Source organism: Acanthochromis polyacanthus, chromosome 9, assembly GCF_021347895.1.
Source record: "Acanthochromis polyacanthus isolate Apoly-LR-REF ecotype Palm Island chromosome 9, KAUST_Apoly_ChrSc, whole genome shotgun sequence".
In the NCBI taxonomy this organism is placed as follows: Eukaryota; Metazoa; Chordata; class Actinopteri; family Pomacentridae; genus Acanthochromis; species Acanthochromis polyacanthus.
In genome coordinates this window covers 1761816-1788062 of record NC_067121.1, presented here as the reverse complement: position 1 = coordinate 1788062, position 26247 = coordinate 1761816, and the positions used below count along the sequence as shown (strand labels likewise).

Below are 26247 nucleotides of genomic sequence, written 5' to 3'. Positions count from 1 at the left end.
AATACGAAACAAGAAGATTTTCTTTAGCATTGGACATAAAAATGTCTAAAACAACAAGAGAAAAAGAAATCCATGTTGTTACAAAGATGATGAACTTAACTGAAAAAGAAAACCCGTCTGAGGATGAAGCCAGAGAACTTGTTTCACTTCAATCTGCATTGGGTTTAATTTATGAAGAAACAACCAACATATACAGAAACAACACAACATGTACAGAAACAACACAACATGTACAGAAACAACACAACATGTACAGAAACAACACAACATGTACAGAAACAACACAACATGTACAGAAACAACACAACATGTACAGAAACAACACAACATGTACAGAAACAACACAACATATACAGAAACAACACATATACAGAAACAACACATACAGCACAGAAACAACACAACATGTACAGAAACAACACAACATGTACAGAAACAACACAACATGTACAGAAACAACACAACATGTACAGAAACAACACAGCACAGAAACAACACAACATGTACAGAAACAACACAACATGTACAGAAACAACACAACATGTACAGAAACAACACATACAGCACAGAAACAACACAACATGTACAGAAACAACACAACATGTACAGAAACAACACAACATGTACAGAAACAACACAACATGTACAGAAACAACACATACAGCACAGAAACAACACAACATGTACAGAAACAACACAACATATACAGAAACAACACAACATGTACAGAAACAACACAACATATACAGAAACAACACAACATGTACAGAAACAACACAACATGTACAGAAACAACACAACATATACAGAAACAACACAACATATACAGAAACAACACAACATGTACAGAAACAACACAACATGTACAGAAACAACACAACATATACAGAAACAACACAACATGTACAGAAACAACACAACATATACAGAAACAACACAACATATACAGAAACAACACAACATATACAGAAACAACACAACATGTACAGAAACAACACAACATGTACAGAAACAACACAACATATACAGAAACAACACAACATGTACAGAAACAACACATATATACAGAAACAACACAACATGTACAGAAACAACACACATGTACAGAAACAACACAACATATACAGAAACAACACAACATGTACAGAAACAACACAACATGTACAGAAACAACACATATACAGAAACAACACAACATGTACAGAAACAACACAACATGTACAGAAACAACACAACATATACAGAAACAACACAACATATACAGAAACAACACAACATGTACAGAAACAACACAACATGTACAGAAACAACACAACATGTACAGAAACAACACAACATGTACAGAAACAACACATATACAGAAACAACACAACATGTACAGAAACAACACAACATGTACAGAAACAACACAACATGTACAGAAACAACACAACATGTACAGAAACACACAATATACAGAAACAACACAACATGTACAGAAACAACACATATACAGAAACAACACAACATGTACAGAAACAACACAACATGTACAGAAACAACACAACATATACAGAAACAACACAACATATACAGAACAACACAACATATACAGAAACAACACAACATATACAGAAACAACACAACATGTACAGAAACAACACTATACAGAAACAACACAACATATACAGAAACACACAACATGCACAGAAACAACACAACATGTACAGAAACAACACAACATGTACAGAAACAACACAATATGTACAGAAACAACACAACATGTACAGAAACAACACAACATATACAGAAACAAACAATGTACAGAAACAACACAACATGTACAGAAACAACACAACATGTACAGAAACAACACAACATGTACAGAAACAACACAACTTATACAGGAACAACACAACTTATACAGAAACAACACAACTTATACAGAAACAACACAACTTATACAGGAACAACACATTATACAGAAACAACACAACATATACAGAAACAACACAACATGTACAGAAACAACACAACATATACAGAAACAACACAACATATACAGAAACAACACAATATGTACAGAAACAACACAACATGTACAGAAACAACACAACATGTACAGAAACAACAACTTATACAGGAACAACACAACTTATACAGGAACAACACAACTTATACAGAAACAACACAACTTATACAGAAACAACACAACTTATACAGGAACAACACAACTTATACAGGAACAACACAACTTATACAGAAACAACACAACATATACAGAAACAACACAACATGTACAGAAACAACACAACATATACAGAAACAACACAACATGTACAGGAACACAAACTTATACAGAAACAACACAAATTATACAGGAACAACACACTTATACAGAAACAACACAACTTATACAGGAACAACACAACATATACAGGAACAACACAACATATACAGAAACAACACACATATACAGAAACAACACAACATGTACAGAAACAACACAACTTATACAGGAACAACACAACTTATACAGAAACAACACAACTTATACAGGAACAACACAACTTATACAGAAACAACACAACATATACAGGAACAACACAACTATACAGAAACAACACAACATATACAGAACAACAACATGTACAGAAACAACACAACTTATACAGGAACAACACAACTTATACAGAAACAACACAACTTATACAGGAACAACACAACTTATACAGAAAAACACAACATGTACAGAAAACACAAATTATACAGAAACAACACAACATGTACAGAAACAACACAAATTATACAGAAACAACACAACATGTACAGAAACAACACAACTTATACAGGAACAACACAACTTATACAGGAACAACACAACTTATACAGGAACAACACAACTTATACAGAAACAACACAACTTATACAGGAACAACACAACTTATACAGGAACAACACTTATACAGGAACAACACAACTTATACAGGAACAACACAACTTATACAGAACAACACAACTTATACAGGAACAACACAACACATACAGAACAACACAACATGTACAGGAACAACACAACTTATACAGAAACAACACAAATTATACAGAAACAACACAACATGTACAGAAACAACACAACATATACAGAAACAACACAACTATACAGGAAACACAACTTATACAGCACAGAAACACAACACATACAGAAACAACACAACATGTACAGGAACAACACAACTTATACAGAAACAACACAAATTATACAGAACAACACAACATGTACAGAAACAACACAACATATACAGAACAACACAACATACAGGAACAACACAAATTATACAGGAACAACACAACTTATACAGGAACAACACAACATGTACAGGAACAACACAACTTATACAGGAACAACACAACTTATACAGGAACAACACAACTTATACAGGAACAACACAACTTATACAGAAACAACACAACTTATACAGGAACAACACAACACGTACAGAAACAACACAACTTATACAGGAACAACACACTTATACAGGAACAACACAACTTATACAGGAACAACACAACTTATACAGGAACAACACAACTTATACAGGAACAACACAACTTATACAGAAACAACACTTATACAGGAACAACACAACATGTACAGGAACAACACAACATATACAGCACAGAAACAACACAACATACAGAAACAACACAACTTATACAGCACAGAACAACACAACACATACAGAAACAACACAACATGTACAGAAACAACACAACTTATACAGAAACAACACAACTTATACAGAACAACACAACTTATACAGAAACAACACACATATACAGAAACAAACAACTTATACAGCACAGAAACAACACAACATGTACAGAAACAACACAACTTATACAGGAACAACACAACTTATACAGGAACAACACAACTTATACAGAAACAACACAACTTATACAGGAACAACACAACTGTACAGGAACAACACAACTTATACAGGAACAACAACTTATACAGGAACAACACAACTTATACAGAACAACACAACTTATACAGGAACAACACAACATGTACAGGAACAACACAACATACACACAGAAACAACACAACATACAGAACAACACAACTTATACAGCAGAAACAACACAAACATACAGAAACAAACAACTTACAGAAACAACACAACTTATACAGAAACACAACTTATACAGAAACAACACAACATATACAGAAACAACACAACTTATACAGCAGAAACAACACAACATGTACAGAAACAACACAACTTATACAGGAACAACACAACTTATACAGGAACAACACAACGTACAGAAAACACAACTTATACAGGAACAACACAACTTACACAGGAACAACACAACTTACACAGGAACAACACAACTTATACAGGAACAACACAACATACAGGAACAACACAACATGTACAGGAAACACAACTTATACAGGAACAACACAACTTATACAGAAACAACACAACTTATACAGAAACAACACAACTTATACAGGAACAACACAACTTACACAGGAACAACACAACTTACACAGGAACAACACAACTTATACAGGAACAACACAAATTATACAGGAACAACACAACTTATACAGGAACACACAACATGTACAGGAAACAAACATGTACAGGAACAACACAACATGTACAGGAACAACACATGTACAGAACAACACAACATGTACAGAAACAACACAACATGTACAGAACAACACAACATGTACAGGAACAACACAACTTATACAGGAACAACACAACATGTACAGAAACAACACAACTTATACAGGAACAACACAACTTATACAGGAACAACACAACTCATACAGGAACAACACAACTGATACAGGAACAACACAACTTATACAGGAACAACACAACTTATACAGGAACAACACAACTTATACAGAAACAACACAACATTACAGGAACAACACAACATGTACAGGAACAACACAACTTATACAGAAACAACACAACATTACAGGAACAACACAACTTATACAGAAACAACACAACATATACAGGAAACAACACAACTTATACAGAAACAACACAACTTATACAGGAACAACACAACTTATACAGGAACAACACAACTTATACAGAAACAACACAACTTATACAGGAACAACAACATGTACAGAAACAACACAACATGTACAGAAACAACACAACTTATACAGGAACAACACAACTTATACAGAACAACACAACTTATACAGGAACAACACAACTTATACAGAAACAAACAACATGTACAGGAACAACACACTTATACAGGAACAACACAACTTATACAGGAACAACACAACTTATACAGGAACAACACAACATGTACAGGAACAACACAACTTATACAGGAACAACACAACTTATACAGGAACAACACAACATGTACAGGAACAACACAACATGTACAGAAACACAACTTATACAGGAACAACACAACTTATACAGAACAACACAACTTATACAGGAACAACACAACTTATACAGGAACAACACAACTTATACAGAAACAACACAACTTATACAGGAACAACACAACATGTACAGAAACAACACAACATGTACAGAACAACACAACTTATACAGGAACAACACAACTTATACAGGAACAACACAACATGTACAGGAACAACACAACTTATACAGAAACAACACAACATGTACAGGAAACACAACTTATACAGGAACAACACAACTTATACAGGAACAACACAACTTATACAGGAACAACACAACATGTACAGGAACAACACAACTTATACAGGAACAACACAACTTATACAGGAACACACAACATGTACAGGAACAACACAATGTACAGGAACACACAACTTGTACAGAAACAACACAACTTATACAGGAAACAAACAACATGTACAGGACAACAACTTGTACAGAACAAACAACATGTACAGGAACAACACAACTTGTACAGAAACAACACAACTGTACAGAAACAACACAACATGTACAGGAACAACACAACTTATACAGAAACAACACACATGTACAGAAACACTTACAGGAACAACACAACTTATACAGAACAAACAACTTATACAGAAACAACACAACTTATACAGGAACAACACAACTTATACAGAACAACAACTTTCAGGATTATACAGAAACAACACAACTTACAGTACACAATTATACAAACAAACAACTTACACAGAAACAAAACCGAATTGTACAAATCTTGCTTTGATCAGGGACTATTATGGATCAATCAGTTTAATCGACGAAAAAGGACAAATCTACCGTACAACCAGTTTATTAACAATACCATCTCACAATCTCACAAACGAATACACTACAATTTCCAACACAATACAATAAAAATTCTGCAAGCTCCTGAAAGGTTCCACCCTCTGACTTCAGAAAATGAGGCCAAATATCATACATAACATAGATTACAACCAAAGTCTGCTCAAATAAATTCATCAGGAATCTCAATTCACCCGTCTTCAATCGACCGTGCAGCCAACTCTGACTGGAGTTCACTGTACGGGAAATAAACTGGCTGGTTGGAGAGAAGCTGCTCACTGTTCACAATAAGGTCCAAAGAAAATATCATACAGAATCTGTCACAATGTATATCCGTAAAAAAACCCGGAGAGGTTTAAATTAAATATAGACTATAACTGACTTTGCCAAACAGAACCAGAAACCATCATCCACCTCTTTAATCAATGCTCATACAGTAAAACCTCTGGAATCATCTTACAAAACCTAATCCAGAACAAAACCAGACACAGGATCAGCCTCCAGGAGAGCCACATCCTCTTTACTTTGAAAATCCCTCCATAACTCACGATCTTTCCCTTTTGTTAGTTTATCATCATGCTGGGTGAATTTCATATTCACAAAACAAAATGGGCAAAGAAAAAACAAATGGAAAATACTTTTAAAATGAACGAAACAATACTTTAATACAATAACATCATCATCAAACGGCAACAGACATAAAAATATCAGACTTGTTTATTAAATACTTCAAATTCCCTGATTTAATATAAATTTGTTTATGTATTAATTATTAGTGAATTTCATCCTCTTCTGCTCACAAATATGGACGAATATGATCTGTTACCATATGGTTGTAATTCTCCCTTTATATGACTCTTTGTGTTTGCACTGTAATATGAATAAGTTGTTGTTTCCATTTTGTGTTATTCTCTATGCCATTCTCAGTTAACACCCTGTATAACCTCTTTGTGTTAAAAGATAAATAAAAAGTGTGCAGGGGCCCGGACGTGTGCGTCCACACCATTTCCGGTGGTCACCATGGGAACCAAATATGTAATTTAAGATGGCAAATGGAATCATTAACTCCTACACTCCCCCCTACTGATCTCCACTTGCACATCCCAATGAAAACAAAATCACCATAAGAACAGCAAAAATAAAAAAATAAAGAAAACAAAAAAAACAGATATGCGCTGTGAGAGCATCGTGGAACACTATATCAGGTATCAACTACATACAAGAATGCATGGAGGAAGATAAAGAAACAATACAGTACTGTTCACATTACCGATATCAAGCGTTCCAGTCAATGACCATTCCTGAAGAATTAGAATGACGCATCATAGTCCACCATGCGGTCATCTAGAAGAACTGACCCAAACATCAAGTCAACAGGCAGCCTAGGAGTTTAAAGAATTTTAAAATCAATATGGAGGTGCATGGGGAGCCAGTAGAGGGATTGGAGGATGGGAGTTACACGATTGAATTTCCGTGATCCTGTTAAAAGGTGAGCAGCAGCGTTCTGAACTAGCTGCAGTCTCGACAGTGAGATTTTGCTGAATCCTGAGTAAAGTGCACTAGGTAAAGCACCTACTCCGGTACAGCGTCCGTCTCTGGCCTTGATGCCCCGCCTCATCATGTACCCCCGTACAGAACGCTCTCTTTCAGTGCAAAGAGCACAACATACCGGTACATCTTCTCCCTGTAACGGCGTCCTTTGTAGCACACCTGATCTGACTGTGAGCTTTTCCCAATGCCTTACGATGCGCAAAGCATCAGCTGGTTCATGTGTACGTTCACGTCTAGACGGGCGCCTCCGACGCTCCACAAACTGAAGCACATGGCTCAAACACAGATCAACACACTGCATTGCTATCAATTTATCCCTCGGCATGGGACGAACCTCAGACAGCTCAGAAGGTTGGATGGGTTTAACAAGCTGAGACAGGAGGAAGACTTGGGGTAGCAGGTGCTCTTGGTCCAAAGACCGAACCAGAACTGCAGACACCATCTGCTGCGAGATGCACGAATCCACAGCCTGTGACCCAACATTTTTGGACGCCACAGTTGCTTGATGATGCGTCTGTAGCATTGCTTGAGGATCACAGGAATGGTGAAAAACATCCTGCACACAGAGTCCAGAGCGTTCGCTGCCTCCATGAGCGCACCATAAGGGACATTTGTGAGATGATGGAGCATGCTTGGATGCGCAAAAGGCTCATGACTGAGAGCATCCGCGACTACATCCTTAGGGTCTGGAATGTACTTGATGTCAAAGTCAAAAGGGGCAAGCTTCGCAACCTATCTTTGTTCACAGGCATCGAGTTTGGGCTTACTGATGATGTAGGTCAGTGGATTGTTGTCAGTCCACACAATGAAAGAGTGAGCTCTCAACCAGTGACTGCATTTATCACAAACAGCCCATTTAAGCACCAAAAACTCCAGTCTGTGGGCTGGATGGCGAGACTGTGCAAAGTTAAGAGACTTGCTGGCAAACGCTATTGGTTGAGCAACATCATCAACCTCTGCTAGCTGAGACAACACAGCACCAAGGCCAAAGGAGGAGGCATCAACGGACAGCAAAAATGGCTTGCTGAAGTCAGGGTGATCTGGAGTGGCGTTATCCAACAGAGTCCGTTTCAACTTTACAAAAGCTTCACTACATTCAGTTGTCCAGTCAGCAGAAGTGCACTTTCTGGTCACAGATGAACATCTTTTTCCTTTAGCGTGTCATGGTCTCTTCACGGCAGACGTCAGGGCAAACAGGGGCCTACTAATGTATGAGTATTCCTCAAAGAATTGCTGGTAAAATCCAACCACACCAAGAAACTAGGGATGCACCGATACCACTGTTTTCCAAAACGAGTAGTGTACGGGTACTTGCATTTGAGTACTCACGATACCGAGTACTTACGCCATTACACATAGTTATTTTGATTATTTTTTTTTAATTTTTCCGCAGATATCATCTGTTATTTGATTTTCTTGTACATGGGTGACTGTCACAAGTTTCACTGCAGTACAAACAAAATTTAACAAAATTGTCATATACTGACATTCAACATTAGTGCTTTTATAAACATTACACTGCCACACATATTGTAAGATTCCAGTAAAACATTGTCACATACTGAGTGCTGGCATTTAACAAAAGTGTTTTAAACATTCCACTGTCACACATCACCAAAAGACCTGAGTGTAAAATTGTGACTTTCTGCTTCTGTGGTTTTAACAGCTTTGCCACATATTTAACTTCAACATTTACTCAAAATATTCATTCAAGAACCAACATAAAACTGGCTGAGTATCTCAAGCGATCAACATGTCATCACAGCATCTGTCTGTGATGATTAAACTTACTTTGTGTAAGTGAGGGGCAGGTTCTTTTTGATCAAAAGAAGCTTCTCTGCATTTTCAGCTGTGAGTCTGTTGCGTTTTTCATCAACAATGTGGGACACTGAGCTGAACAGACGTTCACTGTCCACACTGCTGCATGGGGCTGACGGGTATCTCTTTGACATTTGAGCCAGAATTGGAAATCGCACTCTGTGAGCCCCCCAGTATTGTAGAGGGTTTTCCTCTCGAGCAGTTCTGGTCTCTCCGAGATATGTCTCTAACTGAATGGCAGCTTCCACTGGTACAAGACCCGGTGATGTTGATTCCCGCTCACCTGCTATCTCATCAAACTGTCCAGACTGCTGCTGGCTTGCACCTTACGAAGCTTTCTGACAGGTGGATCTCCAAGATCCTCCTGCTTGTCTGCCTCTCCTGTGGACATCCTGCGCAGCATCAGCATCTCCTTGGCCTCTGTAGTAGTGTCAGTGTTTGAGAAAAAGCGATCTTTGTACCTAAAAAAGCAGTAATAATATTTTATCTGGTTAAAAGGGACATACAAAGACATGCAGGCAGACAGACAGACACACACTTTACCTCGGATCGAGAAGAGTCCCGATGCAGTACATTGGGTTTGTTTCCCCGTCACCGAGGTGCCTCTTGACGGCTGCAGCCAAAGTCTCCTTCATGGTTTTAATGCCATGGTCCTCGTCCGTTTCATTGGTCAGAAGTCTCATAAGCACGATCACAGCAGGAATGACATCAGATGCAAGTGCATCACGTGAGCTCATTTTTCGGGTTAGTTCCTCAAACAGAGCAAGCACAGACAAAATTTTCTCAAAAAGTGACCACTGGGGAGCGGTGACAATGAAGTTGTCAGGAAGGTCGTAGTCTGACCCAAATATTCCCAATGAGAGACTGAAGCATGTAATAAGTGCTGTTCCAGTGGGTCGGAACATCCTGTTGGAGTCTTTTAACAGGCTGGTTGAGTTACACTTGTATGTCCTCCAGTTGGGAGTAAGCTAAAGCGGAGTGTTTAAAATGTCTAACAATTTTTCATCCCACTCCCACTGCATCGGCTACATTTCTCTGAGCCAGCAGCCCCTCCTTTACAGCCAACTGCAATGTGTGTGCGACACATGGGAGGATCAGAAGCTCCACATGACGCATGGCTTTCACCATGTTCTTCGCGTTATCTCGTAGCACAACATGGACTGCACTTTTATTAATGGCCCACGTCTGAAGCATAACATCAAACTCATCTGCAATGGCTTGGCCAGTGTGCGAACCTCTGAATTGTTTTGCATGCAGTATGGCCTTCTGCAGCTTAAAATAATCATCAATCGACTGTGCAGTCAGGCTGATGAGAGACACTGAGCTGACGCTGCTGCTCCAAATGTCCGTGGTGAAGCTTAAAGTTTTAACATCATGCAATAGGTTGTGGATGTGTTTTTTCACGAAGTCGTGCAGCTTCGGTAGCACTGTGTCTGTGATATGGGTATGGCTAGGAATCTCATACCTCGGTTTCAGTGTGCAGAGAAGACGCCGGAATCCCAAATTTTTGACCACGGACAGTGGCTGGTCATCCAGGGAAGTATACTCGGCAAGGGCATCTGTGATTTTGACCGCACGTGGGTTGTCTCTGGATATTTTCTCCTGCTTAGCCAGCGTCTGCTGCAAAGTTGGTTGTCTCTTGTTGGTGTCGGGAATTAACTCCTTACATTCTGCCTCGTGCTTGGATTTCAAATGTTTAATCAAGTTGCTTGTGTTGTAAGTGGTAGATTTTGTTCCTCCTCTGGACACTTTTGCTGGACATGATTTGCATTCTGCTTTGTTTTTGTCGCTCTCATTCACCTGAAAATAGTTCCACACTGCTGACATGACTCGTCGCTGCCCGCCTTGCAGTCAAGTGTATCGGTGTCGTGGTATCGTTGGCCATTTTATGAGTACAAGTACGAGTACTCATGCCTGGTATCAGATTGATACCCGATACCAATATCGGCATCGGTGCATCCCTACAAGAAACGATCTTATCATGGAGGGAGAGGGAACGCTGGTGTTATCGACCATCAAGTCATTCTCACTGATGTCCACTGTAGCTCTCATTTTCTCTGGGTCGGTGGAGATGCCATCCTTGGTTACAATGTGCCCCAAGAACTTCACAGATGATCGCATGAAGTGGCACTTTTTGGGAGCAAGCTTGAGGCCTTTAGCCTCTCAAACACAATCTCCAGCCTTTGCAAAGCCACCTGTTCATTTGGAGCAAAGACAAGAATGTCATCAAGGTAACAAAGGAGGCTAAGGAAGTTCAGATCTCCAAAGATGCCCATCATCATCTGCATGAATGTAGCTGGGCTGTTTCAGAGACCCTGTGGAAGCCTGTTGTATTCATACAGCCCGAAAGGAGAGGTGAATGCAGTGAACTTTTTGTCTTCTTCATGGACCTCGACATTGTAGTAACCGGAGGTCAAGTCCATGGTCAAAAAGAATGCATTTCCTCTGAGAGCAGCCAACGCATTGGCCTGGTGAGGTAGGGATGCACATCCTTAATTGTGCATGCATTCAGCCAATGAAAATCAGTGCAAAGACGCAGATCTCCATTTTTCTTCCAAACCAGTACTAGTGGTGACACACTGAAGACTTCCTTATGATGTCCCGCTCCTCCATTTCATTCAGAGCTAGACATAACTTCTCGTAGTGGGAAGGGGCCAGCTATTGATAGGGCACCCTGAGTGGTCTGCTGTCACTCGGATCCGGTGAACAAAGTCTTTGGCCTTTCCACAGTCAAGACTATGACAGAAGAAGATGGATTCATTCTTGGCCACCAAATCAACTAATTTTGTTTTACAGAATGGAGAAAGCTCACTTGAGTCAATGTCCTGCAGTCCGAAGTCACACAGGGCTGAACTGGTAGGTCTGTGTAGATGGCATTCAGAGTCAACAGTCAAACTTTTCTCGCTAGCGGTGTCACTCTGATCAGCAGTCTTATGTCACATTGCATTTCACATTGCCAGTTTTGTCATTTTCATACAGATAATTGATGTCAAAGTCTTCTAGGGTGACACAGGGAGACACGTCAGTGATCTTGCAGTTGCATCTGAGAGTCTCTGGTTTATGGGAGGGGTTAATGACTCTCACTGGGACCCAACCATCGCCCCACAATGGTGTTACTGTCCATCCCACCATAACTGTCCTCGGTTCACTCGGTTCACTCGGTTCCACAATGACTGTACTGCCAGCAGAGAGACACATATGACTCGGCAGACGACCCACAATTTCCGACCTCTGTCAAAACTACTCAAGTTGAACTCATCCATTGTTACTAAGAAACACAAAACTCAAAACAATAAAAGAACAAAAGGTCCTAAAGACAGAACATAGTTTCTAGTAAAATATAGACTGTACCAAATGTACACCCTGTAATCTCACAGTCACTCAGTAAACCTCATTTACCTAAATTTTCCACCGTTAAAGATGTTCAGTCTTTCTTTTTTAACTATATTTTATTTTGGAAAAATTTCTACCAGAAATAAAACACCAGAGATGTCCTTTTGCCAACTGCAATCCACGGAGGCGACTCAGACTGTGTCGGGCCGCTGGCTTTGATAGACAGAGAATTGCAACACTCCCATGACGAAGCGATGGAATCCCAGGAAGTAGACGGGGTCACGGCACCATTGTAGTGGTTGTGTACTCTCTCTTGCATTGTGTAGGTAATCAAACATGGAGCATCTTCCCTTTTGGCATCAAATCCGATGTTTATTTGCAGGAGCTGGTAAAACACACTGATATTACTCTCACAGTCGTGCACGTGGTAACCTCCAGATAATGCACGGCAACCGGACACAGCAGACTGAGACCGCACATGTTAATATGAAAAAAAGACACGAATGAATTACACGTGTACCTGGTAAAACACACTGATATTACTCTCACAGTCGTGCACGTGGTAACCTCCAGATAATTTTAAAAACACAAAACGATTTATTCAGCTCGGAGGTTAAACTTAATTAGCATTTTGCTAACGGAGCTTAAACTGGTCATCTTACCACAGCAACCAGACACAGCAGACTGAGACCGCAATGTGGGGGAACACTATGGAACACACCCCAAGTCTGCAGGGGCCCGGACGTTGTGCGTCCACGCCATATCCGGTGGTCACCATGGGAACCAAATCTGTAATATGAGATGGCAAGTGGAATCATTAACTGCGCTACACATGTAGAACATCATAAAGTGTTCAGGAGAATAGTTAACGGTGAACTGAGACACATTGTGAGGAAGAGAGGATGGGCTCATAATATGGTGTCTCGGGCTACACGATATTGGAAATATGTGTGATCTGCGATATGGGTGTCAAGAATTGCGATATCGATATATATTGGATATTAGTGCCGTTGTCCGATGTGATAGCCACTTGTTTCTCTTCTTGCAACCCCCAGGTCATCAACACATCCCACAGGGCGGCCGCTATATTTTCAACGGTGTGGGAGTCCGGAAAGTAGGAGACTTCTAAGCAGCGTGTTTTCAGTTCAAAGTCATTTGTGAGAAAGTGAACAGTAAAACTGATGTAGGGCTCAGTAGTACGACTGGACCATAAATCTGTGGTGCTTCCAAAGAAATCCACATTATTAAGCTCCACTTTTACAGACCCCAAGCATGCCTCGTACATCTGTGGAATGGCGACTTGGTAAATAGTTCTGTGATGGCACTTGATATCTGCGGTTGAATTCTTTCAGCGTATCCAAAAAGCCTTCTTTGCACGCGACATTAACAGAGAGTGTGCATTTCACGGTATAACGTGTAATGGCCGCAGTTAAACCTTGGTGGCGCTTGGAGGTTTTTTTCATATGGCGTAACAGAAGAAAAACTTTCACCAATGGTTGTCTGTGTGCTTGCCCTTCGTTTGTCTGCCTTCATGGGAGTAGCTCATGGTGTTTTAGAATGGAAGGAAACGGCATACAGTTCCTTGTGGTTGTGTTCGAGGTGGCTGTGCAGATTTGTAGTGTTTCTTCGCAACGTAGCCACAATTTTTCGGCATGACTTGCAAAGTTCTTGCGTCTGTGACTCGTCCCGTGTCCTAAAACCGTAGTACTCCCAAATTTTGGAGGTGTGCTGTTTTTTAGGCACAAATTGTTCGTTTCAGTCGTCTTTCTTGTGTCTTGCCATGTTGTGTTGTGGCGCTGGTAGCAAAAGTGCTACTGGGGTCGGGGGGAGGGGGATTTCCTGCTGCTGTGTCATGGCTCCTCGACTTCTATTATAAACCATCATATTCTTTTTGCGTCAAACATTCGACTCTTGAGCTGATTTTGTTGGAGACAGCCAGTCCTGGACAAAGTGACAGATGTGTGCTCTCTCATCATCACAGTAGTAACCATTATCTTTTGTGTCTTTGTCCCTCCAGAGCTCCCACAGTCTTATGTCTGTGAAAATGAGAAGACTGTTGTTGACCATCAGCCCCATGACCAGGAGAGAAACTCCATGGTGGACCATGAGGACCCAGAGCCTCTACGGATTAAAGATCAGCAGGAGGAACTCTGCACCAGTCTGGACCAATCAAACAAAGAGATTTCTCAAATTAAAATGGAACAGGAAGAATCGTGCACCAGTCTGGACCAATCAAACCCAGAGATTTCTCAAATTAAAATAGAACAGGAAGAATCGTGCACCAGTCTGGACCAATTAAACCCAGGGTTACCACAAATTAAAGTGGAACAGGATGAACTCTGCTCCAGTCAGGAGGAAGAGTTAATTGGATTGAAACAGGAGACTGATACCTTTGAGGTGATTCCTGCTGATGAGGAAAGTGACCACAGTGAACCAAAACCAAACAGTGATCAGCTCCTGTTTCACATCTCTTGTGTAGCTGAGAGCCCAGATCAGGAAGGATGCAAGGATGTAGACTCAGCATCAACTAGATGTATGGAGCAGAAACCAAGACATCAGAGTAACAGCAGTCACAGTAATGATGTCGACAATGCTCCATTGTCAGAGAGACAGTGTGATAATGACAAGGCAAGAAAATCTGCAACATGCGAGGTCTGTGGAAAAGCTTTTAGTTATAAATCAAAATTAATCAAACATCACAGAACCCACACAGGTGAGAAGCCATATTCTTGTGGAACCTGTGAAAAAAGCTTTGGTCGACGGACCCATTTGACTGCCCACATGAGATGTCACACAGGTGAGAAGCCGTATTCTTGTGAAACCTGTGGGAAAAGCTTCAGACAACAGACCCATTTGACTGCCCACATGACATGTCACACAGGTGAGAAGCCGTATGTTTGTAACACTTGTGGAAAAAGATTTTCTGGTTCATCAGCACATCATAAGCACATGGCAGTTCACAAAATGGGAAAGCCATATTCTTGTGGCACATGTGGTAAAAGCTTCAGTCAACGGACCTCTTTGACTGACCACATGAGACGTCACACAGATGAGAAGCCGTTTTCTTGTGGAACCTGTGGAAAAAGCTTCAGTCAGCGTTCCCATTTGACTGACCACGTGAGATGTCACACAGGTGAGAAGCCATATTCTTGTGGAACCTGTGGAAAAAGCTTTAGTCGACGGAACAATTTGACTGCCCACATGAGACTTCACACAGGTGAGAAACCGTATGTTTGTAACACTTGTGGAAAAAGATTTTCTGATTCATCAGCACATAATAAGCACATGGCAGTTCACAAAATGGAAAAGCCATATTCTTGTGGCACATGTGGAAAAAGCTTCAGACACCGGCGCTCTTTGACTGTCCACTTAAGATGTCACACAGGTGAGAAGCCATATTCTTGTGGAACCTGTGGAAAAAGCTTCAGTCAACGGGGCACTTTGACTTACCACATGAGACGTCATACAGGTGAGAAGCCATATTCTTGTGGAACCTGTGGAAAAAGCTTCATTCAACGGACCAATTTGACTGATCACATGAGACATCACACAGGTGAGAAGCCATATTCTTGTGGAACCTGTGGAAAAAGCTTCATTCAACGGACCAATTTGACTGATCACATGAGATGTCACACAGGTGAGAAGCCATATTCTTGTGGAACCTGTGGAAAAAGCTTCAACCGTAGTTATCGATTAAAAGCCCACATGAGAATCCACACAGCTGAGAAGTCGTGATCCTGAAACATCTGTGGAAGCATAATGTCAGAACTAAGCTTGAAACAACATGGAAGAAATGGTACAGGTTAAAAGTAGATGTTTTAGATTTAAAGCACCTTTAGTCTGTGCTTCAACAACAATTGTGAGGAAGTATGTAAGCAATCCTTGATGATCAGACCAGATGGAGTCTGGACTGTGGTGGTGGTGGAGCAGGCAGAAGAACCAAACTGAATGTCTGGATGGATATGGTATTGGTACAGACTGCTTCATTTCTGCTATCATGACATCCTTCATCAGCAGAGCAGTGATTGGAGATATTGTGAAGCTGTTTGGAACATTTTCACATCCTGCTGAGAGAACATGGCTGTTCAGGTGTGAACATACTGCTGGAATCCACTCAGCTTGAGTTCTGCCGTCTTCCAAGTAAAATGAGGAAACGAGATACAGAGACATTGTGACAGTAGGACACAACAGAGTGTGTCACTGCAGCAGAGGAGATCTGGACATGAAATAAAGTTGTAATAAAACATGTACAGCTCCATGACTGCTTCATGAAATGTTTTGAATGTATTTAAACAGATGTACATTTACAAGTTGTTTAGTAATGAATGTAACATTGAAGATCCCCAGCAAGAATATCTCTGAGTCAGATATCAAACACATAACCAATTTAATTCAATTCAATTCAATTTTGTTTATATAGCACCAATTACAGTGAAATTGTCTCAAGATGCTTTACAGAACCCATATCCCTGATCCCCAGGGCAGCCCAAAGGCAACAGTGGCAAAAAACACCCTTTTAACAGGGAAAAAAACCTTGAGCAGAACCCGGCTCTTTATGTGGGGGAACCATCTGCTGCTTCTGCCCTAGCTTCTCGAAGGAGGCGGTTGCATTTTTCCTCTGTCCGTCTCTATCTCTGTTCTCCCCATACCCTCATGTTTCTGCTTGCTGCATTTTTGTCTCGTCTCGTCTGATTTGGAGTGATCTATTGGCACTGGACCTTCAAAACACCGATCATGGAATTGATTAGCTGGTCTCTCAACGCGATTGACAAGATTGACAAAGAACACAGGCTTAGGGGAGCCTACCTGCCCGGATGGGAGTTTTGCCTCTGGTTATGTGATCACCTGGGGAAAGGGGAAGGGGATCATGTGCCTGGCACCCCTATCCGTGGAGGATGTGGAGGATATCTACATATTTGGATTTATGATGACAGGTCTGCTGATAATTGGCTTGATTGTGGACCTGAGCTTCTGGAAAATTAGGAGGACCGCAGAGAGAAACGACGTCCAAACTCTGCTGATCCTTGCAATTGATCGGATTAAGGCTGCTGGTGACCGGAATGACGAACTCAAACGTAAGTGTGACTGTTGATTTGAGTCGGAGAGTGATGCCATCAGGGTGAGAATTGCCACAGCTGAGATCTAACAAGTTGAGCGGCCAGGAGGAAGGTCAAATTGCTCCTTCCCCCGACTAAACAAAAAATTATACTGACAACATTTCGGCGCCCCTGGAATAAAACAAACTCCTCTGGAAGTTTTTCATGGCCAAGAGATAGCTCTTCTAACCCCCCACCACTCCCAAGGACACCTGTTGACTTCTGGACTTCTGAGTACGTCTCCATGGCAGCCTGCTGTGTTATCGCTTCCATCTGTGAACTGAGATACCGGAGTTCTGGGATGGAAGGAGATTGGCTACACGCATACACACACACTTGGACTCATGAACTGAGGACTGAGCTCACATTGCACACACATGCCCATTCCCCCCCTCCAAGGCCGCCTCCGCAAACCTTTCCACTGCGATGCAGTGGGTAAGACTTCCGTGCGCAGTGCACCACCCTATGGCGCAGCAGTTGCATAGGAGACTGACCGCTGTGAGGAGCCACCCGTCCATCACCCCTTATCCTTATCCCATCTGACCTTGTCTAACGTCATGCTTTGACTGTTGAGGGTGTGTTTTTTTTTTAGGATCCCTTCTCAAATTGAATCTCCCAACTTGGAGGCTACATTTGATAATTCAATTCAATTCAATTCAATTCAATTTTATTTATATAGCGTCAATTACAGTCAAATCGTCTCAAGACGCTTTACAGAACCCATATGCCTGACCCCCAGAGCAAGCCCAAAGGCGACAGTGGCAAGGAAAAACACCCTTTTAACAGGGAAGAAACCTCGAGCAGAACCCGGCTCTAAATAGGGGGGACCCATCTGCCTGCTGGCCGGGCGGGTTGAGAAGGACAGAAGAGGGCAAGGGGGAGGGATGGGAGAAGAGGGAGGGGTGAGAAAGCAAGGAAAACACAACACACATTTGAATACATGCATGACAGGATATGTGACACAGACAAAGTATAAGCTAACATTGAAAACTGACTCATAGTTTACTCTTATGATGTACGGCTCTGACATTAAACATACTCCTTATATAGCTAGCAGTAAAATTCAAACAGTATGTAAGTTAGCATAACAGTATATTGAAGGCGATGTAGAGTTGACTCGTGGAAAAAGGGAATTGGAAGCAGAGGGCTGGTGGAAGGTCAGTAGCAGCATCCCACAGTGGACATGGTGGAGACTGGACCAGCTGGTGGAACATCGACCGCAGATCTGAAGCATCCAGCTCTGGGACCAGGGACACTCGGAGAAATAGCACAGGGGGAAACAGAGTGAATGTACTGCAATAACGGTATACATATTAAATGTAAAGGTAGATAGAGAAGGGCTCAGTGCGTCAAGAAAAGTCCCCCAGCAGCCTATAGGCCTATAGCAGCATGACTAGGGGCAGAACGAAGGGACGTCCAAGAAGGAGTCAGCTGTACAATGAAGACACAAGCCGAACCTCTGTGGGTCACCCAGTCAGCCCCAACTATAAGATTTGTCAAAAAGGAACGCTTTAAGCCTGGTCTTAAAAATAGAGAGGGTGTCTGCCTCCCGAACCCAAACTGGGAGCAGGTTCCACAGGAGAGGCGCCTGATAACTGAAGGCTCTGCCTCCCATTCTACTTTTAGAAATTCTAGGAACAACAAGTAAGCCTGCAGTTTGAGAGCGAAGAGTTCTACTAGGATAATAAGGTACTATCAGATCTTTAAGATATGATGGAGATTGGTTATTAAGAGCTTTATATGTCAGAAGAAGGATTTTAAATTCTATTCTGGATTTAACAGGAAGCCAGTGAAGAGAAGCAAGTATAGGGGAAATATGATCTCTTTTGCTAACTCCTGTCAGTACTCTCGCAGCAGCGTTTTGGATCAACTGTAGATGTTTGAGAGAGCTATTTGGACAACCCGATAATAAGGAATTGCAATAGTCAAGCCTGGAAGTAACAAAAGCATGAACTAATTTTTCTGCATCACTCTGAGACAGAATGTTCCTGATTTTTACAATATTACGCAGGTGAAAAAAGGAAGTCCTACAGACTTGCTTTATGTGTGAGTTAAAGGACATGTCCTGGTCAAAAATAACTCCAAGATTCCTCACAGTAGTACTGGAGGCCAATGTGATGCCATCCAGAGTAACTATTTGCTTTGAAAGCGAGTTTCTAAGATGTTTGGGGCCAAATACAATGACTTCAGTTTTGTCTGAATTTAGCAGTAGGAAGTTAAAAGTCATCCAGGTTTTAATGTCCTTAAGACAATCTTGCAGTCTAGCTAACTGATCAGTTTCATCTGGCTTCATAGATAAATACAATTGTGTGTCATCTGCATAACAATGGAAGTTAATACAATGCTTCCTAATAATATTGCCTAAAGGAAGCATGTATAATGTGAAAAGTATCGGTCCTAAGACAGAACCCTGAGGAACTCCATGATTAACTTTAGTATGCTCAGAAGAGTTATTGTTGACATGCACAAACTGGAACCTATCTGATAAGTAGGATTTAAACCAATCCAGTGCTGTCCCTTTAATGTCAATTGAATATTCTAGACGCTGTAATAAAATTTTGTGGTCGATTGTGTCAAACGCTGCACTAAGATCTAACAAAACAAGTATAGAGACTAGTCCATTATCTGATGCTATGAGAAGGTCATTAGTAACTTTCACTAGAGCTGTTTCTGTGCTATGATGCACTCTGAAGCCTGACTGAAACATTTCAAACAAATTATTCCTTTGTAGGTGTTTACACAATTGATTTGCAACTGTTCTTTCCAGAATTTTAGAGAGAAATGGTAGGTTGGATATCGGTCTATAGTTAGCTAACACATCTGGATCTAAAGTGGGCTTTTTAAGCAAAGGTTTGATGACAGCAACCTTAAAAGCCTGTGGTACATAGCCTGTTACTAGAGAGAGATTAATCAGATCTAACATTGAAGAATTAATTAAAGGTAAAATCTCCTTGAAGAGTCTAGTTGGGATAGGATCTAAAAGACATGTTGATGGTTTGGATGTAGAAACTGTTGAAATTAGTTCAGAGAGACATATAGGAGTGAAGAATTCTAAAGATTCATCAGGTCTAACAGCCAATTCAAAAGCATCTGTGACATTTGTAGGAAGGGCCAGATTAATTTTATCTCTAATCATAACTATTTTCTGTGTAAAGAAGCTCATGAAGTCGTTACTGGTTAAAGCTAAAGGAATACAAGGTTCAACAGAGCTCTGACTCTTTGTCAGCCTGGCTACAGTGCTAAAGAGAAACCTAGGGTTGTTCTTGTTCTCATCTATTAAAGATGAATAATAAGTTGTCCTGGCATTATGAAGAGCTTTTTTATAGATTACTAGACTATTTTTCCAAGCCACATACACTTCCTCTGAATTAGTGGAATACCACTTTCTTTCCAGCTTTCGGGATGCCTGCTTTAAAGTCCGCAGCTGGGAATTATACCAAGGAGCAAGTCTTCTCTGAGATATAACTTTCTTTTTTACAGGTGCAACACTATCAAGAGTTGTACGCAGTGAGGCTGAAGCATTATTAACATAATAATCCACTTCTGTGGGGGTAAAATAATAATATTTGCCTTCTGATTTATCAGTAAATGTTGCTGAAGTAAACAGTGAGGGTATTATTTCCTTAAATTTAGATACTGAATTGTCAGACAAACACCTACTGTAATGATATTTGTTCTCAGCTGCTAAACAATCCTTTACTTTAAATTGAAATGTTATCATAAAATGGTCAGAAAGAAGAGGGTTCTGGGGAAATACTGTTAACTCTTCAATTTCTAAGCCATAAGTCAGGACAAGGTCAAGAGTGTGATTAAAACTATGAGTTGGTTTATTTACATGTTGAGTCTAATAATGAATTAAAAGCTGTTGTAAGGCTGTCGCTGTCTACGTCAACATGAATGTTAAAGTCACCCACAATAATAACTTTGTCTGAACTGAGCACTAATTCAGATAAAAAGTCTGAGAATTGAGATAAAAACTCAGAATAAGGAGCAGGAGGACGATATATAACAACAAATAAAACTGGTTTCTGAGCTTTCAAATTTGGATGAGAGAGACTAAGAGTGAGATTTTCAAATGAGCTGTAATCAGGTTTAGGCCTCTGGTTCAATTTTAAACTAGAATGGTAGATTGCTGCTACTCCTCCTCCTCGGCCTGTGATTCCAGGAATATGACAGTTAATATGACTAGGGGGAGTTGATTCGTTTAGGCTAACAAATTCTTCCTGCTGCAACCAGGTTTCAGTCAAACAGAACAAATCAATCTGGTGATCAGTTATCAACTCATTTACTAGCAGAGATTTAGACAAGAGAGATCTAATATTTAACAGACCACATTTAATTTTCCTGTCTCTTTGCTCTGTTGAAATAGTGGTATTAATTTTTATTAAATTTTTGTGGTTACTATTTCTTTTGTATATTTTTGATTTGATTAATTTATTGAATTTTGGTGGTCGGGGGACAGACACAGTCTCAATAAAGTTAACTGAATTAACTGAATTACTGGAGGGTGACAGCTGTGAGGAAACTGCAGAGAGGTGTGTAAGACTACAGCTCTGCATCCTGGTCTTAACTCTGGGTTGTCATGCTTTAGGAGTACTAATAAATCAGCCATATTCCTAGAAATGAGAGCTGCACCAGCCAAAGTGGGATGGATGCCGTCTCTCCTAATCAGACCAGGTTTTCCCCAAAAAGAGCTCCAATTATCAATAAAGCCCACGTCGTTTGATGGACACCACATAGACAACCAGCGGCGAAACGACGACATGCGGCTAAACATGTCATCGCTGGTCAGATCAGGCAAGGGTCCAGAGAAAACTACGGAGTCCGACATGGTTTTGGCGAAAGTACACACCGATGCCACGCTAATTTTGGTGACCTCCGATTGGCGTAACCGGGTGTCGTTACCGCCGACGTGAATAACAATCTTACTATATTTACGATTATCTTTAGCCAGCAGTTTCAAATTTGCTTCTATGTCGCCCGCTCTGGCCCCTGGGAGGCATTTAACTATGGTCGCTGGTGTCGCTAGCTTCACGTTTCTGACTATGGAGCTGCCAATGATCAGAGTTGGTTTCTCAGCGGGTGTGTCGCTGAGCGGGGAAAAACGATTAGAAACATGAAGCGGTTTGTGGTGAGCCGGGACAGCAGGCTTGAGTTTAGGACTGTTTTTCCTACGAACTGTCACCCATCCACCCGGCTGTTCGGGCGCTGCTAAGGGACGGCTAACAGATGCTACACAAGCTAAGCTATTGCGGTCCGCACCGGCTAAGGGGGCCTGGCTAGCTGCTAGCGGGTTATTTTCCATGGTGCGGAGCCGCGATTCCAATTCGGAGAGCCTCGCCTCCAGAACTACAAAAAGGCTGCACTTATTACATATATCGTTATCACTAAAGGAGGCAGAGGAATAACTAAACATGTGGCACACTGAGCAGGAGAAAGAGAGAGAGGGAGAGGGAGAGGAAGAAGCAGAAGCCATGCTAACACCACAACACAGTGCTGAAACAGGAACAGGAAATGACGCAATACGCTCACCGTAACGTCAGACGTCCAAATGTATCTTTAAAAAGCGCCACTGAATGTCACATTATTCCTTTCTCCTCCTCCGTTGGAAGGGCTGAAGGGTCCAATCCGCTCTGCTTCATCTGGACGGCGATGTCGAACAGGTAGTCGTAGCACTCGCACATGGTCTTAGCTTTTCCCACGACTCCCCCCAGACGTAGACACCGTGCCGGCGGACAAGAACCGCGCATGAATCGGGGTATAATGAACCTTTTTTTCATTTTACACTCTGCTATTATCCCATACCCTGTTAAAGATGTTTGTTTTTCTTTCTTTTTCCTCAAGACAGGCGCGCTCCCAACGCTGCTGCAGCCCGAGCTGCCATTGGCAGGACAGCTCAAATGAAATTTCATTGTATATGAAAGTGTGCAATGACAATAAAGGTCTGATTGATTGATTGATTGATTGATTGATTGGTTGTGCGGGCTGAGAGGGACAGAAGAGGTAGAGAGGGGTAAAGAGGGGGAGGGGAACAGGGAACATAAAACACATTTTGATGCATGATAAGACAGACGATACAAAGTAGAAGCTAACATGTAAATTGATCCATAGTTTCCTGTTCTGGTGTACAGCTCTGGCATTAAATCTACTACATGTATAGATGGCAGTGAAATTCAAACAGTATGTAGAAGAGCACATCAAGTATAGTGAGGGTGATGCAGAGTAGACTGGTGGAAATGGACAGCTGGAAGCAGTGGGCTGGAGGAAGGTCAGCAGCAGCATCCCACAGTGGACATGATGGAGACTGGACCAGCTGGTGGAACATCAACCACAGATCTGAAGCATCCAGCTCTGGGACCAGGGACACTCGGAGAAAGGACACAGGGGGAAACAGAGTTAGTGTAATGCAATAACGGTATAAGTATTAAATTTAAAGGTAGATAGAGAAGGGCTCAGTGCATCCAGAGAGGTCCCCCAGCAGCCTATAGGCCTATAGCAGCAGAACTGGGGGCAGAACTAAGGGACGTCCAAGAGGGAGACTCCAGCTGACCCCCTCAGGGTCACCCAGTCAGCCCTAACTAGAAGATCTGTCAAAAAGGAAGGTTTTAAGCCTGATCTTTAAAATAGAGAGGGTGTCTGCCTCCCGACACCAACATTATTATGTTTTGAAGCAACACGCAAGTGGTTTTACTAGTAGTAGCTGATACACCTGCAAATTTCAAAATCAGAAATGTTAAAAACAGGTGAAGCTGTGCTGCAGTTTCTGCTGGTTACATAAAGGTCTTATGCTATTTATTTCTCCTATTGTCACCACATAGGCCATTACAAAATTCAGCCGCATGAGTGCTGACGAGGACCAGAGGGCGGGAGCATATTACTCCAGTTTTAAAATCGCTGCATTGGCTCCCCGTGCACTTCAGGATCGATTTTAAGGTTCTTTTATTAGTTTATAAATGTTTTAATGGTCTTGGGCCTTCTTATTTATCAGACTTACTTTTACCGTATCAACCCTCTGGTGCGGGCCTTTTATCTATACCACAAGTTAGATCTAAAACACACGGGGAGGCGGCATTCGGTTACTATGGTCCCCGTTTGTGGAACAGCCTGCCGGAGAACCTCAGGGCTGCAGAGAGTGTTTATGTTTTTAAAAAGAGGCTCAAGACTCATCTTTTTAACCAGGCCTTCAACTAGTTTTGATAATTCTTAACCCTTCTCCTTATGCTTTTTAATTGTTATTATTTATTATGACTACATTTTTGAACTTTTAGGGGTTTATGGTTTTATATATTTTAACCTTTATCTTAACTTATTTTTATAGATTTTTATTTTATTTATTTCAGTTCTAGTGTTTTAATTCTCCAGTGTTTTACCGGCGGGGGGTGGGGGGGGGGGGGCTCCCACACGGGGAGCTGTTTCTGTCCATGGGGGTGTTAACCCTTGGTCCCCATACCCCCTACCCAATTGCCCCCACCCCCCTCCCCCATAACCCCCACTGGTCTGTGACCCTCTCAGTGTGGCTGCCCCCCCTCCTTCCTTCTAGCCTCGGTGCCTCGCCATGTCCTGATGATGTCATGTTGTGTGGGTGTGTGAGTTTGTGTATGTGTGTGTGTGTGTGCATGTGAATGGCTGTCTATATGTAGGGAGGGTGGAGAGTTGTTTTTTTATTTCTATTTTTAATTGTATGTATTTTTTGCCCTCTTTGTTTTTAATTCTTCTGAAGCACTTTGTGTTGTTCTGCATGAAAAGTGCTATACAACTAAAGTTTGAAGTTTGAACCCTTGTGTTGTCTTAACGTCTTGAACACTCCTCCTGTCCTCAGGGTCAAAAATGACCTGCCTCCACTGAGCCTCTAAAATAGAGCAGCTTAATGGAATTTTTTAACCAAAAATCTATTTTACATGAAGAAACAACCTGTCATGCATCACACACTCAGTGAATGCCTGTTTTTGCTTCCTCAGAGGGTAGAAAGACTGCATTTAATCAGTGAACACCATTCGTTTTTATACCATTGTTCATGCTGTTTCCTAAAGTAGACCTTTATTATCACTATTATTGCTGCTAAAGGTACTGCATAGGTGTAAACAGTTCTTGTTTTGCAAGAGATAATGCTTCTATAGCCTAATAAAGTACCAGAAATGTGCAGAAATGAACGT

The 26247-nt window shown here is 41.2% G+C and overlaps 1 protein-coding gene and 1 long non-coding RNA gene across 4 annotated transcripts in view; one reads left to right on the top strand and one right to left on the bottom strand.

The window, feature by feature from the left end:
* Positions 1–17244, top strand: part of LOC127535530 (zinc finger protein OZF-like) — a 104773-nt gene extending 87529 nt beyond the window's left edge. For 2 of the 3 annotated variants that reach the window (XM_051953810.1, XM_051953809.1), the window contains one exon: positions 15016–17244. In XM_051953810.1, the coding sequence (XP_051809770.1) occupies positions 15016–16733 (1718 nt within the window). In that variant the 3' untranslated portion in view covers positions 16734–17244. The remainder of the gene's footprint in view (positions 1–15015) is intronic. The other variant, XM_051953813.1, reaches the window with a different exon arrangement.
* LOC127535570 (uncharacterized) overlaps positions 1–26247 on the bottom strand; it is a 97284-nt gene that overhangs the window by 53736 nt on the left and 17301 nt on the right. The window lies entirely within an intron of this gene.